At 32.9% G+C, this 16,021-nt stretch overlaps 2 protein-coding genes across 3 annotated transcripts; both read right to left on the minus strand.

Annotated features, from left to right (window-relative positions):
• Positions 1-875: 875 nt before the first annotated feature.
• LOC122593452 lies at positions 876-7,893 on the minus strand. 2 transcript variants are annotated; one of them, XM_043765865.1, is made up of 7 exons: positions 7,302-7,893; positions 5,739-5,897; positions 4,914-4,978; positions 3,143-4,343; positions 2,463-2,626; positions 2,127-2,310; positions 876-1,791 (listed from the first exon to the last, which is right to left on the minus strand). In XM_043765865.1, the coding sequence occupies exons 2-7, from the start codon at positions 5,890-5,892 to the stop codon at positions 1,142-1,144; spliced, it is 2,418 nt and encodes an 805-aa protein (XP_043621800.1). In that variant the 5' UTR covers positions 5,893-5,897; positions 7,302-7,893; the 3' UTR covers positions 876-1,141. The 2 variants fall into 2 exon arrangements, with proteins under 2 accessions (XP_043621800.1, XP_043621801.1); XM_043765866.1 differs by having other exon boundaries at positions 5,739-5,965.
• Positions 7,894-11,426: 3,533 nt separating this feature from the next.
• LOC122592158 lies at positions 11,427-13,124 on the minus strand. The gene is made up of 3 exons (XM_043764363.1): positions 12,650-13,124; positions 11,765-12,100; positions 11,427-11,671 (listed from the first exon to the last, which is right to left on the minus strand). Exons 1-3 carry the CDS (start codon positions 13,122-13,124, stop codon positions 11,427-11,429), a joined length of 1,056 nt encoding a protein of 351 aa, XP_043620298.1.
• Positions 13,125-16,021: the final 2,897 nt, after the last annotated feature.

Genomic DNA, 16,021 nt, shown 5'->3' on the forward strand with positions numbered 1-16,021 from the left:
AAAATAAAAGTTCAAGAACCCCATCTAAAGAAACTCCTTGCTCCAAGAGAACCCATACATTATCACCTTATGCCACATGTCATAAAAAGGTAGAGGGGATAGGGTTCTTGGAACTCCTTGCTCCTAATAGTCTTAGTGTAGCCCACGTTTGCTCTTAAATTAGTTTAGTACTTTGACTGTTAAAAGTCATACACGAAAATGGGTTCATGCTCGTCTCTCTATGAATCATATATAGAAAAAGGCTTCTTAGAACTCGACATTAATACATCGCACCAACTTCCCCTATACATTCTTTACTTTAATGATTTAACTGTACTACCGTTTATAAATAATAAAATTGCTAATTTACCACGATTTTTACTGATGGTAGAAAGCTTCGTGAATTGGTTGTTGAAAGCTAGCATTAGTAGGCTTGAAAGCACATGTACTTCAACATTGTAGTTGTGATATTAAAGGATTTAATGTCAATTCTACAATTAACTTGGAATCATGAGAAGTCGAACATCCAAGAGGAAAGAAGTGCTGGTTGTAATAAGAAGTTCATGTGGGTCAAATAGATTAAAAAAAAAAAAAAAACAAACAAACAAAATAGCAAACACTCAACAAATGGAGGGAACAAAAGAGGTCCATTTGATTTGACTAAATGCTTCAAAGGAGTTAGGAAAGTTGACATTGAGAAAAGAAGGATAGGTTCGATCTAAATGCAGGTGTTGGTCATCGCAGCAACAACCTAAGATCTCTCTCTCTCTCTATTACAAAGGTTGTACAGTCAGTTTCGAATCTCTCTAGTTGTGTTTTTATCAGGTCATATGCATGTTCCCTTCGTACACGACTTTAACATACATCGATGTTTATCGATAATTATATTTTGATCATTTAAGGGAGGAAAAAACTGTGAAATAAGGATATCATCAAACGTAACTGATTTATTACAGTAATAATATACAAGACCCTTCGTGAGCACAAATGGTTAAAAACAGCCACCTCTGTATATCATTTTCTTTTTGATATGTATATATGCTTATTACAAACTGACCTCCAGTGATATAATATCATTTTGACTATATGTGTTAAGTAACCAAAAATCACACAAAACACACCAAAATCAATCCCTGATAGGCTAATAATATTAAGTTGCTCTTTAATCAAAAAAACCATCTTCTGAAACCCCTATCGAGTGATCCGTGGGATTTTCACGAACAAGACATAGAGTGTAATCCGTTCCAGCTTCTAATAAGCTGAAAAGTGTATCGTCGATTGTTTCTCTAAATATTGATTCTTCGATCTCAATAACTATTTCACGTGACGCCGATTGAAGGTTCATCCACATTCTTGATGTTTCCATGTCGTTTCTTACGAGCTTCTCCAGATCTCGAGGATAAAGCTTATAAAGACATGACTCCAGCCGTGACCATACCTCATTAATCAGGTCCATTCCTTTAGGGACGGGCCATACGTTTTGTTTGATAAAGGATGATTCGGGAATGAAACGACTGCATACCTCTTCCAGAACTTCGTTAGTTGAATTAAAAAGGAGCTTTTGGTCGTATCTGGCCCGACTTGAAAACGATTCCACTTCATCAAATAAAGACGGATCAAGGATTTGCACTGATGAAATCCATCTTTTTTCAAATTCAGACCAGTTGAGGTCAGAAGAGAGGAGCACAGCTTCAACATATTCAAATGCAGATTCCTCGGTATCCCCCGAGTCTGTGATTCGTATTTGTTGATCTTCAACTGGGGAACTGGCTTCATCGAATTGGATACACAATGGTTGAACCCCAGCTTCTACTGAAAGTTTCAAAAACGTTGACTTAGGACACACAAAATCTCATTTCGAACTTGCAACAACCATGTGTAAAGATTTTCATAACAGAAATATTTTAAGCAAGATCCGTTTTATATATGACACTTATGTCGTATTAATCAAAGTTTAAAAGCAAATAATAACCTGTTTAACCATATAACCCTTAGCTAGGTAACAGGTCCCTTATTTGATTATAAAATTTTAACAGTCCCCTAAGTAATGATTCAAAGTAAGTTCCTTGAAATACAAATGTATTTATTTTGTGTGCAGCTTGGCCTAGAGAAAACTATGTATAAGCAACATAAGGCAAATAGCTTACCAGGCCGAGTAGCAGTTCTTGCAGGGCTGATATCATCATCTGAAAACAATGGCTCGAGAATTGATACAGGACTAGGCTTCCCAGTTCTCTCACCAGAACTGATAACGAGTTCTTCAGTCTTGCAAATAAGTGAAGACTCTGTATGAGTCTGAGAAGATGAGGGCCCGTTCTCATCAGGTAAATCCTGCAAATCAGCAGAAGATTTTGGTCTGGTTCAGAATCGAGTTTTGAACAAGGAACTCGAATGCTTAATATACTTGACTCCAGACTTTTTAAACTTGGACTCAAGGTTAGAGAGCTAAGCCAAAAAGTTCAAAGCAGAAAGCAATGCATTACATGTTTCAAGATCTCAGATGACCAATCTTCATTAGAACCGTCGATAATCACCACATCATGAATGCCATTTGGAGAACCATTTGATTCACAGGAAACATCAAAATCCACCGATTGTTCTTTGTATTCTTTATCAGATAAAGGTGATTTTAAGATCTCTTGAGCCCCTGCATATTTGTATATAAATTTCAAATAATATCTCCTTTGACCGATACAGTAGAAGACTGAATATGTTATAGTAGCGGTCTTAAATGATTGGAAATGGAGGTATGCTTAGACTTTAGAGGTAAATAGATATGATTATCATCATATATCAAACTCCAGATTTTATAAAATGCAATTAAATTTATCATAACTATCATGACAACGTTCAAGAAAAGAATTTGAGGTATTTAGATGCTTAATAATCAGTTTCAAATGTCTAGGGATCAAAATGAGCAGATTTAGATAGCAAAATAATGTGAAGTCGTAAGAAGACTTGCTATAAAAACAAATGTAAAATCACGTAACCATCACTGGCTCTGAACGCCTTATTATTTCATTCTGTTTTTAAATCGATTTGTATCCAAACGGACCCTTTGAGTTCGTATCAAGTTCTAAGTTGATTACTAAGCCATTTGAGCTCTAATTTCAAATTAAACTTTGTTTCTTGAACCTAAGAAAAATATTAGAGATAAGATTACCATCAGAAGTCATATCATCAGGATCTACAACTTTCCCTTCAGGGTTTTCGATAGTTGTGAGCGCTTGAGTTTTGTTGACCAAAGGTCTCGTTTGTGCTCGAGGACTTGTACCAGGAGAGAGCGAATTGTACTCTCGAAGGGACAATATCCTCCCAAGGCTTTTCGGGAGGCTTCTCATCATCAGCTCGGCATCCTCGTCACCGCTTGTGAGCATTTCAGATAAATGTTTCTTGGCCTCGACATATATGCTTGATACCCTATGATTAGCGTTTTCATTTTTCTGTTCAGATTCTCGTAAACTTGAAACTCTATCTCCTGTTTTGAACCCATTAGTAACTCTTGCAAATCTTTCAGTATAAAAATGATCTCTACTCGGGGAACTCCATCCACCATCAACAACCGATTTTCCTGTTCTTTCTATGGGTCTGGGAGTTTGTTGCTCCTTTCCCATTGCGTGTTTCAATCGTCGCTTAATCTCCACGAATGAAAATTGGGAACCATGTCCTACACTATGATTTCCGTTTCCCGTCGAAACTTGATTTTCGGAAGACCCGGGCTTCAAAATGACAATCCTATCCTTTCCATTCATCGATATACTATCTTGTGATTTACTCCTTCTTCTGAAGAACTTTCGGTGCTTACGGGTTACAAGTTCCTCCTGTTCTTGATCAATTGTCTTCATTTCCAATGAGTTCGATCTCGTCAGTAACTTTGACTTCTGGTCTTCATTTAGCAAAATCGAATTTTGCTCTTGAAGGATTTTCAAAAAAATTTCTTTATTCGAACTTAACATCTGAAACATCTCTTTAGAATGGTGAATATGTTTGAAGTCCCCGTTTGTTGATTTTTCATTCAGCAACACCTCAACAGCTGCAATAAGCTTTTCTTCGACGATAGGAAAATACCGTTTTGCCCCTCTATCAAGATCATCATGCTGTCCATTCTTTTTTTGATAAATAAACAATATTTCCTTCACAAGAGCTTCAAGATCATGATACTGTGTGGTTTTCTGTGCTGAAACTTGATGACTATTCGAGATTTCCTGGTCAAAAGATTCCTTTAAGGTTTTAGAACTATTCATTTGTTCATGATCTCTCTTTATGAACTTCGGATCTTGGTCAATGAACATCTCTTCTTCAATAAGTTCCTTCACCCTCGCCCTCACAAGATCCATAGTCGGTTTTTTAACTTTTTGAACATCCTGGGGTTTTTTCAAAAAACAACATAATATATGTCAGATCTCATGGGCTTAATCTGTTCATATAACTTGGTCTATGTTCGGTGTCCCATCTTTCTTAGCATCATGATGGTGGGACCCACAGTCACATCTTTTGAAAAGAAAATTCTTACAACGTGAAATATAGAACCAGGAACCAAACAAAGAGCTGATCTTTAAGAAATATAGAGCCAAGAACCAAACTAAAAACTGATTTTTAAGAAACCTTAGAACCCCATTAAAATTATTGCCAGTTTAAGTTCTGGTTTTGGTTTTGGGTCCACACCGGTCTTTGTCTCCCCCTTCCCCTGGTCCAGTTGAAGAATACTAAGAGATAATTTTTTGGGTCCACAGTTCCACATGGATTCTTTCCAAGTTTGGTTTATATCAGTCAAACATGTAAACTGTCGCTGGCAACAGAATGTTGTACCGAGGAAACTGATCATAAAGGATATTATAACAAAAACAGTTCACGCTTTTTTAACATCCCCGAAATTAAACTGTGGGTAGTCAGTATTAGCCAAAAAATAAAATTAAACTGATTACATCTTATACCTCAATGTTTGGATGCATCTCAGGAGAATTTGTGAGCAAATTCCCATCCAATGTATATAAAGAATCTAGAAAAACAAAAGAATTACAAATTAGGTGAGTCAGTTATAAAAGCATAAAACTTAATACGACGTTTTATTAGTAATGTTGTCAAAAGGGTTAAATTTTAGTCGTATAGAAGTTCCTTTTTGCCTATAAAGTCAAGGATCATGCTTTACAACTCCACAGGGCCCAAACCATGCAAGTATAGTAAAGACTTAGCCTTCAGCAGACCAACAGGCGGATCTATGATTTTTTACCAGAAATACGCTACATGAACCTCTGAATTTTATAAGTTTAATAAGCTACAAGCCTATAAAGCTTTTTGCAAAGGCTAGGAGATTGTCTTTGTAAAAGAGTTTGCGTATCGTTGGAAAAAATATTTTAGAAATGGCAAGTTTGAGTTTTGATCCACTTGCTTATGACCAGGTCGAATCAGTTTATGTTTTGTATCTAACAAATCAAACAAAGCTGAAAAGAATACGGTTCGAATAGGTCGAAAATTTCCAAGCCGTTTTCAAATGCATAAAACCTCGTACGTTATATTAATCAAAAATACGAACTGTTATTAAAACAATCATATTTTTAACAATCATATTCGGCACACTAACTATTTACATAGCTTATTTGATAGCTTGCAACAGAAAGTATTCCTGATCAACTTAACCCCTGGCCGATACAAAAAGAGTAAACATTTTGACCGGAAGATTTTACATGTAGTTTCCAAGGTAAAGAACATTTTGACCGGAAGATTTTACATGTAGTTTCCAAGGTAAAGGGAACTCTTACCATGAGCATTATTCATTGGTTGTCTTCTACGATCTGAAAGCAGCCTTCTGGTGTTACGACCATGCCGGAAGTCAAACATACTCATTAGTCCCCACATACAACCCGACTGATCTTTCTTCTGCCGAGAGGAACGTTGTTTCGATTTCTTTGCCATGATGACTGTAAGATTTTATCATTCAATATTCTGAGTCACTTTTAGCTTTCTTTGAGAAATAAAAATAGTAAGCCTGATTACAAAGAAAACCACTAACATATAAGCTTAAAGTTCTAAAAAAAACAATGCAAATACCCAAGTGTTATTACATGAACCATAATACCATGAGAGGCATCTGACTATTGTATAGAAAATGTTATCTTAATTCTCAACTACAATCTTTTTGTTGACATCTTGAACATAAAAATTGTGCGGTTAGTATAGCAGATCCTGGTGCTAGATTCTCAATTTTAAGAAGATAGCGGGATATGCTAAAGTGTGGTGTTTGACAAACTAGTTACAATTTTATGAGTTTCTGATTTTTGTTAGCACCAAAGTAGTCCGAGAAGAAATTAACTATTATCCCTAACATAAATAAACTAGTTGCGTTATTCTGAATGCTCTGCTTTGATATAACATCATCCAAATAATCCCCTAAGCCCTCAAACAACCAGCATCAAAAATGTACTGAAAACACTGAAAATATGAAATTGACCAAAACATAAAAATACTGCATGAAAATGCACAACTAATTTTTGAAAGAGTTGAAGTGAAATTGTAGGTTACACGTTATAGCCAAGTAACAATGTTGTAGATAATATTCCATCATCCACTATTAAATAAAAACCCAGTTGCAAAACAGAAACACAAAAAAACATTGAAGTTGGTAGAAAATAGTGAAAGCTCACAAAATCTGCCCATAGAATACAAAAGACACATGTCTCTATAATCCAGCAGAAATCTGTCAAAATGGGTTTTTTTTTTCTTCTAATTTTGCATCATGCATTGGGTGATATGCTTTTCTAATGATCTTACTTGAGCACTTCACATCTAGACAGCTAGAAAACTTGCAAATATGCAAAACAATAATGTCCAATATTGGGCATATCGAAAAAAACATTATAATCAGTCAAAGAACAATGAGATAACACTCTAATGGCATAGATCCACAATGTAAAAGGTAATCACAAATATGGTATTTTGCTAATATAGGTAAGAGTATTGCCTAGTGATTTTAGGACATGAGTGACTAGTATTTCTAATCAGCGTAATTGTTAATCCGTTTATATACAACCAGCATACATGCAAAACTGAACAAAAACAAAATTTGTAGAAGAAGGTATAGACAGGAACACAGTAGTTGGCAAGTATCTAAACATCTACTCCTTGTTCTTTGCCTGATTAGCTCAATCTGAGATATAGGTTTGTCGTAACGACTCCTAAAATTTGCAGCGCTTACTTTTTACCCACTTTTTACTAGCTAATTCTTTTCATTTTTGCTTTGAAGTATTTGGGGGAGATAAGTTTATCAATTTATCATCTACAAAAGGTAAAACCATGATTAGTAGTATACAGAGTTGAGAAATTACCTCAAATTCAAAAGCTTTTGGTGAGATATCAACCAGACAAAATCAGGCTATTCTTTAGACAAGATTAGAAGAAATCTGAATTCGAATTCTTTGTCTGGTAAAAAATAGTAAAACAATTCTCCGTAACTTTTCCTCTGTTCAACCAATGTTGCTTAGTTATATCAATTGGACCAATGTGGTGATTTACAATCCAATTGCTTGAAGAACTTGGTCATCAACAACTTAACAGACAAGCAATCATGCCTTTCAAGGTATACAAGCAGCTTAAAGTCAAATCTTTAACACCAAATAAAGCTCCAAATTTCAAGGAGTTTGACCAAACTTAAAGACCTTGATAAAGATCACACATTTATTACTTCAACCGGATTGGGGATCAAGTATATTGGAAAAAATGTTAAAAATTCGAAGATTATGCTTCGATGCAGATTATGTTAAACATTTTTTAGAAAATAATAATTAGAAATCCACCTAGAGCATTATAAAAACACAAAATCAGACCTTTTATATCTGAGTCCCTCGAATTTCTCAAGAAACACAACACCCAGATCAATCCTTCTGCAAATATATGATGATCAGATCAAACTATCAAGAAAATGTCAAAAAGATCAAAGCTTTATACATTTTTTATAAATTAAAAAAAAAACGAAAAAATATAATAAAATTAACATGAAACTGAAACTGGCCAAAAGGAGAGATACCCAGATGGATTAAACACTAACCCCACTTAATTAATTGTATAAAAAAATAGGTTTTTTTTGTAGGCCAGTAATTGATGACCATTTAAAATAAAGTGAAATCAAGAAACAAGGAAACTATAGAGAAAATAATTGTCTTTCTTTCTAAGATGGTAAAGTGGGTGGGTGGGTAGAATGGGGGGAAATTGGTGTGATATTAGAAAGACTGGAATTTGGAATTGCAAAAGGAAAGTGTAAGTGGTGGGGACATTGGAATCAATTCAATCACACACACTAAAACACTTTAGAAAAACACACACACACAGATGACAAAATCATGATAAAGAGAGTGAAAGCTTTGAACAAAAGTTTGCAATGTTTGTTTTGTGCAATATTATTTTAATTTTTTTTGGGGGGCAATGCTGGACCATACTCATCAATGTCACCACCACCCCCACCCAAGACTGTCATTTCTCTCACTCTCAAACACACACAAACATACACATACACACATTGTCACAGATTGTATATCAGAAAATATGTCCACATGTTTAATGTAGATGGAAGATTTTTTATTAGAATTATATTTGTAGGGGGAAGAAAATTTGATTGCACATTGTTGGGATGCACTTTTCTTTCTGGGGAGGGAGGCAGGAGTGGTCCTTGCTGTTTTTTTACCTACTTGTTTATTATTTCATTGTAATGTAATTTTTCTTTTGAATTATTTCATTTGTACTTTCTTGTATTAAAAGTCTAATCTTCACTTTGCATTTATTTATTGTATTTGATTAAAATAAACTATAGTTTTAAAAAATTACCAAATTTAGTCTCATATCAAATATACGAAAAATTAATAGTATTTTTAAAAATTAAATAATGCTAATAGAAAACCTTATGAACTTAAACTATTATAATAAGAAAGAAACCTAATAAATTGTATTAGAAATTTGATATTTGCTAAATAAAAAACAAACTTGTTCGAATAATATAGATGGCATGTATAGTGTTTACTCTTTAGTTTTCTAAGTAACAAATTAAACATGTGTATGTATTTATTAATAATCGATATATATATATATATATGTGAAATTTTTTTTAATATAGATGTTAACCAAAACTTTTATATGTATATATATATGGGAGAAGGGAATATGAGGTTGTTAGTCACCTAAGTTTGATGAAAAACCCATCACATACCAATATTTTAATTTTTTGAATAAATGTTTTGTCCACCATGATTTTTATGGTTTAAAAAAAAGTATGTGAGAGGTTTTCCACCCAACTTAAGTTTCTAAAAGCCTCATATTTTTTTCCCTCATATATATATATATAGTTGACATATCAAATAAATTTGTATTTTTTTGAATGTGAATATATATTATTGTATAAATTGAATTATCATTTGTAAGTTTTTTTTAAAACATATGTTTTTAGTAATTCAATTGTTAATAATCATTAAAAGCTAAAAGTGTTAATTATATTTAAATTAAGTATTTAGTAAATTAATAAGACTTTTTCCAATAACTATTAATATAATTATTTTTTTGTTGAACAACAATAATGATTGGACTCAGCTGCATGCCTATTAATCGCCCGGTAAAGATCGAGCATGTCACCAGCACAGTTAATCCGAGGGCATGACTGACGGTGAAAGTCCTACTACCGTTCTGGAGAAAACCAGCTAAATGCTAGAGAAAACCCCCATACCCCACATCATTGGCAATGATTTCCCAATATGCATTTCAAATGTTTCAAACCCGTGATCAACATTTGGCTGAAAGCTATGAGGAAATAATTAAAGTTTATTTGTGGATAATTTAGTCATGGTTAAAACTTAATTTAAAGGAAAACGAAGCTATGATTTATCAACGAAGCTATGATTTATCAATTGGAACTGACATTTAGTAAACATATTATATACATCTATATATCTATTAAAAAAGTAGTTAAAAAAATCTTCTAAAACATTTTTCAAACTAAAAGCCATTCTAAAAAATTGCCACGTAGGATTTATCTCATGTGGCATCTTCATGTTTTTTAACAATATTTTATAGTCTATTTTATATTTATAAAAAGTTTTAGATTAAAAAAAGAAAAAATCTTCCATCAAAATGATCAAATCGTATGTATATATAATCACAATTACAGCTTTATAGTTCAATATTTAATATTATATTAATGCTACAGATTACAATTCTTTATTATATTATTATTAATATCAAACTAATATGTTGAGTTTTAATGATTTTCTTACGAATTTTTGTAAGGACTTAGGTTGAGTGTATGTGATTATAAGATATGTTCATGAATAAGTTTGAAAAGAAACGATTCATATCATATTATTGATAATTTTAATTATGTGATTAAATTTTAATACATGTTTATCTTTAATCTTATAGCTACAAAATTAATAACATTAGTCAAAACTTTTTTTTTTTATTTTATTTTAGAACGATAGTCAAAACTTTATTAAATGATTGTTTTAAATAGCCGCACATCGTGCGGGTAAAAAACCTAGATAACATATAAGTAAATAACTTTTAACATTATGATACACAGGTTTAAAATATGCTAAAACGTATGCATTTTTATCTTACTTTAGGGTATATTGTAATGAGACAATGTTTACCATTTAATACTTATGTATGTGAAAGCATGTCAAGATGACAATTTAACAACATGTCTATAACCATAAGACTAATTTATGTATGTTATTTTACTTATTCGATGATATAAACATAACATGCTATTTTGCTCATAGATTTATTATGAAAATTACATTAATTATCATCTTCATCTTCATTATATATATTCCTCCACCAAGACTAAGAGGAGTGGTGTCGGGGGAAGGAGGGGCGACTTGTGCCATGTGGCATGGAGGATAAAAAGAGTTGCCCCTCAAAAAAGGTGGAAATGGGTGGGTTTTTAAGTAAGGGGCGACTTGTGCCATGTGACACTTTCAATTATTGGTTTTAATGATTGATTTTTTTTTTTTAAATCTTTTATGATTTTCATATTATTTTTGAAATAACAAAATTTCTATAAATAGTAAAATAAAATACTAACCATTAAAATTAAAATCCAACACGTACAAACTAAAACATAAAAACCACACATCAAACACATAAAAAAAAAAATTATTCGATACACAAACACAAATAAATAACTAATAACTAATCATCATCGCTAAAGTAGTCATCGACTTCCAGTGGCACGTATGGTGGAGGATTTCCCCTCTTGTTTTCCCAAAGATGATCTACCAAATCCGCTAAGAGCATGTTGTGGGTTTGGCTATTTCGTACGACTTGTGAATTCGAGATCCGTTGCTCCATTGGAGTTTGTTGTTCCCAATACGCCGGGTCTAGTGTCGGGTCTTCATCGTTGAAGTCTTGACAAAAAGCTTTATCTTCATCCTCCAATATCATGTTGTGTAGAGTGATACACGCGTATATCACGTCATGCATCCTCTGCTTGTCCCAAAACCGTGAGGGAAAACTAATAACTTTCCAACGCTTTTTAAGAACCCCGAATGCTCTCTCGATATCCTTTCGCGCCGATTCTTGTTTTTCTTAAAGTATTTTCTCTTTTCATCAATCGGGTCAGTAAAAGTCTTCACAAAATTGGAATACTCAGGGTAGATGCCATCTGTCAAGTAGTATCCGGCTTTGTAGTAGTTGTTGTTTGCATAAAAACCCGCTGTAAATTAAACAAAAGCTAATATTAGTTAACAAAAGCATATATAATATATTACTACATATTATATACATAAACGTTAAGTACGTAATTAACCTGTAGGTGCTAAGCCAGATATAATTTCTTCCAAGACTGGGGACGCCTCAAACACGTTGATGTCATTGTTGGACCCCTGCTGACCAAAATATGCATTCCAAATCCACAAGTCAGTAGACGCAACCGCCTGAAGCATCAATGATGGTCTACCAACATCCCCTCTGGTGTGCGAACCGCGCCATGCGGTTGGACACATCTCCCATGGCCAGTGCATGCAATCAATACTACCGATCATACCAGGGAAACCATGAAGCTGCTCATGCACATCGTATATTCGTTCAAGATCCATAGATGTAGGTCTCCGTAGGTATGTCAGTCCATACATTTCATTTATACCTATTTAAATTATTTATAAATACGTAAATGAATTAATATAACTAAATATTATGTACGCAACTATATAATATGTACGTAATTATATAATATATTACTAAATATTATGTACGCAACTATATAATATGTACGTAATTATATAATATATTATTAAATATTATGTACGTAACTATATAATATGTACGTTACTATTTAATATATAACTATATAATATGTACGTAATTATATAATATATTACTAAATATTATGTACGCAACTATATAATATGTACGTAATTATATAATATATTACTAAATATTATGTACGTAACTATATAATATGTACGTAACTATTTAATATATAACTATATATTATGTACGTAACTATATAATATATTACTAAATATTATGTACGTAACTATATAATATTTACGTAACTATTTAATATATAACTAAATATTATGTACGTAACTATATAAAATGTAACTAAATATTATGTACGTAACTATATAAAATGTAAAATTAATATAAAATGTACGTAACTAAATAATATATAACTATATATAAAATGTACCTTTACAAAAATATATCAGCGACTCCCGGGAAGTCCTAGCCGACATCTCCAAATGCTCGTCAAACAAGTCGACGCTACACCCATATGCTAATTGACGAAGCGCGGAGGTAGTCTTGTATATCGGCATGAAACCCAGCTTCCCACGAGCATCCATTTTTTGTTGAAAATATGGATACCTTTCTTCCAAGTCATTTGTAATTCTCAAAAATAGCCGCTTGCTCATACGATAGCGCCGTCTAAAATCCCTCGCGCCAAATACGGGTCGCTCAGCAAAGTAAAGGCGGACCAATCGCGCGTATGCCTCCTCACGTCGACGTTCCAGAACCGTTATTCTTCTAGGCGAAAGTTGGTCTTCCTCGTCCTCCTCGTTTTCCGCGGCTTGAATCATAGTAGTAACTGTCAAAGCAACGGTACTAAGAATAGCGTCGTCGAGATCGATTGAATCATCGGATGAAGAGGGTGATGGAGGATCCATATCCGTAATATATGTATATATTTATGTAAAAATGGAAGAAGATTTATGTGTTTGTGTGATGGTGTTTTGTATATATGTATATGTTTTGTTAAAAAAGGAAGAAGATGAAGATATATATAAGAAGGGGAAAATTAAAAAAAACAAAAACAAAATAGCCGTTAATGGCTTTGGAAAGGGGGAAAGATCTTGAAGTGAGGAGGGTCAAAGGTGAGGTCGGGCGAGGGAGAGAGGTCGGCCAAAAGGAGAGTCGGTGGACGGGGGTGGTGTGGGGGGCGAGAGAGGGCGAGGGTCGGGGAGAATTATGTCCACTCCGTCTAGTCTAATGTGGTTGTAATCACGCTACTAAAACCACATTACCACCCTTCCCCTACCCGGTTTTGCTTCTCCTTCCCGATCGCTGTCTAATGCTAGAAATGTCTTACCACCCCTCCCCTTTCTATTTAATTAAGAAATAAATAAGGAAGAAAAGACAAAAAAGAAAAGGAAGAAAAAGACAAAATAAGATAGGCAGCAAAACCGACACCATGATCACCAATTCGCTCCCCGACCTATAGGTACCGGAGGGTCGGCGCGGTGTTCTATCCGGTACCTATTCCCTCCCCAGAGCGCTTCGCCCACCCTTACTTATATAGTTTTCCATTTTACTTCTCTTTACTTGGAGCCTACTCCAAGATTATATGTATATATATTGTCCCCATATTATTATCCCCATATTATGAATAAGATAATCTTTTCCCTTCTCTATATTCTTTCTTTATAATATTGATTTTTTTTTTTCATTTGATATTGACCATGTCATTATGTTGCCATCCATTTAACATCTATCTTATTAAAAATTTGTTTTCTTTATTTCTTCGCTCTTTTTTTTTTTTTCAATTTTTTGTTATATTTGTGTATCAAAATTTCTTATTATTGTTTTTCATTTGTTGGATTGTTAAAAAAATTATAAACTGCTTTTTTCTATCAATATGTATCGTGTTGTTGGACACAAAATTTATCGAGAAACAAACAATTAATTGATATAGCAATTTCTTATGCAGAAAACTAGTTTTGATCATTTGAAAACTAAATTTTTCGTGAAACTAGAAAACTGTCAAAACACATCGTGTTCTGAATTTAACACAATGTGTTTTTAATATGTTTTTCGAAAACACATTGTGTTAAATTCATATCACAGTGTGTTTGAACAATTTTCTGATTTACAACGCTATCAAAAACACACTGTGATTTAAAACTTAACACAACGTATTTTAGATTAAACAATAAAAACACGTTGTGTTTTATAAAAACACAATTAAAACACATTGTGTTAAATTCAGATCACAGTGTGTTTTGGCAGTTTTCTAGTTTTCACAGAAAATTTAGTTTTCAAATAAACATTTCACGTCTTTATAAATATAAGAATTTTAAGTAATTGTAATTTGTAAGGCTTAAATATATATGAACTTTGTAACATACCGACGAGTATGATAATATTGTTCTAACGACCCAATTTGAATGAATATTATTATTATAAGAGAAATGATTTATACTAACACTTTAAATGACAAAATATGTGTCAAAACATACCAAACCTTTTCCAAATTCACATTTTATTAAACTTTAACTCAGTTAGTTTGAGACTCACAATGCCTAAAAGAGATGATTCTTTACATTTGCGAGCATCTATGTAATAGGTCACGGTCGATACACAATGTATAATATCGAAATAACGACATTACCTCCACTTTGTTTGGCTTGAAAGATATAACAAGTATTGACTTTCTGGAAACATCGAACTTCTAATATGTCACCACAGTTGCACCATACTAGCAATCGCTTATAATGCTTACATATTTCGACTTATAGTTTAGCCATCACAAATTATTTGTCAGTGTCTTCGTAATGTGGCCATAAGTCATTTTGTTGTTGTACGCCAGTGGAGGTACTTACCTACTCAAAAATCGTTTTCTTTGTGTTGACTAGTTAATGCAATCAATAACAAAACAAAACAGGATTGGTGCTATTATAAAAAATGAGTTACTCCTAATGTTGTTTGTGTACAAATATATCAAAGGACTCGAAATAATCTTCATAAAAAACTCAACATGTCATATCATATTTCATTAAGTATCATAATGGTTTACTAGTTGTGCATGTATCATTTCTAATGAGAATTAACTACAAGGATTGTGATTGTGGTGGTTTAATTTTGTTGAGTTCGTTCTTTTGGCATGCGTCCAATCTAGAAAAAGTTAGCAAATAGATTAGTGTGGAAAGTAGACAACCACAAGGACGAATTGGAAATTAAGTCAAACCAAACTTGTTTATAGTTTGTCATCTCACGTATTGTTTTTATTGATTACAAATGACCCCTTCACATGTTACTTAATTAATTAACTGATACAAAAGTTGTTCACTATTAGGAAACGTCATGTTACCAATTAATTATACATCCTTAATTGTTTGGAGAAAAAAAGCACTTTTCTGAAATACAATCAAATTGGTCCAATCAACTAATTTAAATTATGTTTTAAAAAGTTGTTAATATATAGGCGTATATCATGCATTCACATGAGACCACAAATATAGGTTTAGAATTTCATAAGTTCAAATATAAGTAAAAAAACTATATTTTGTGATTTATGTATGATAATGATGATTTAGACATGAATTTTATACAATATGTCTGGATATCAAGAAGATACATGAAAAGTTGGGAATAAAGGTTTTCAACCCATTTACATACCCTGCCGCACACCATCAATACTCATTACCGCTACTACCACCGTATGTTGGTACCCTTATATAGTTTAATTAAAGTAAAACTTTTAATTTTTTTGCTTTGTCTTTAAATGTTCACTTAAACCTAATTTATTAAGAGTGTATTTTGAAGAGATAAAAAAAGAAAAGGTAAG

Source organism: Erigeron canadensis, chromosome 3 (genome assembly GCF_010389155.1).
Source record: "Erigeron canadensis isolate Cc75 chromosome 3, C_canadensis_v1, whole genome shotgun sequence".
Taxonomy (NCBI): Eukaryota; Viridiplantae; Streptophyta; class Magnoliopsida; order Asterales; family Asteraceae; genus Erigeron; species Erigeron canadensis.

Coding starts and splice junctions, on each gene's coding strand:
- LOC122592158 (XM_043764363.1), bottom strand. CDS start 13,124: ATGGATCCTCCATCACCCTCTTCATCCGATGATTCAATCGATCTCGAC. Junction 12,101..12,649: donor GCTGATATATTTTTGTAAAG/GTACATTTTATA, acceptor TAATTTAAATAG/GTATAAATGAAATGTATGGA. Junction 11,672..11,764: donor ATCTGGCTTAGCACCTACAG/GTTAATTACGTA, acceptor TTTAATTTACAG/CGGGTTTTTATGCAAACAAC.
- LOC122593452 (XM_043765865.1), bottom strand. CDS start 5,892: ATGGCAAAGAAATCGAAACAACGTTCCTCTCGGCAGAAGAAAGATCAG. Junction 4,979..5,738: donor ACCAATGAATAATGCTCATG/GTAAGAGTTCCC, acceptor TTGTTTTTCTAG/ATTCTTTATATACATTGGAT. Junction 2,627..3,142: donor TGATGATATGACTTCTGATG/GTAATCTTATCT, acceptor ACAAATATGCAG/GGGCTCAAGAGATCTTAAAA.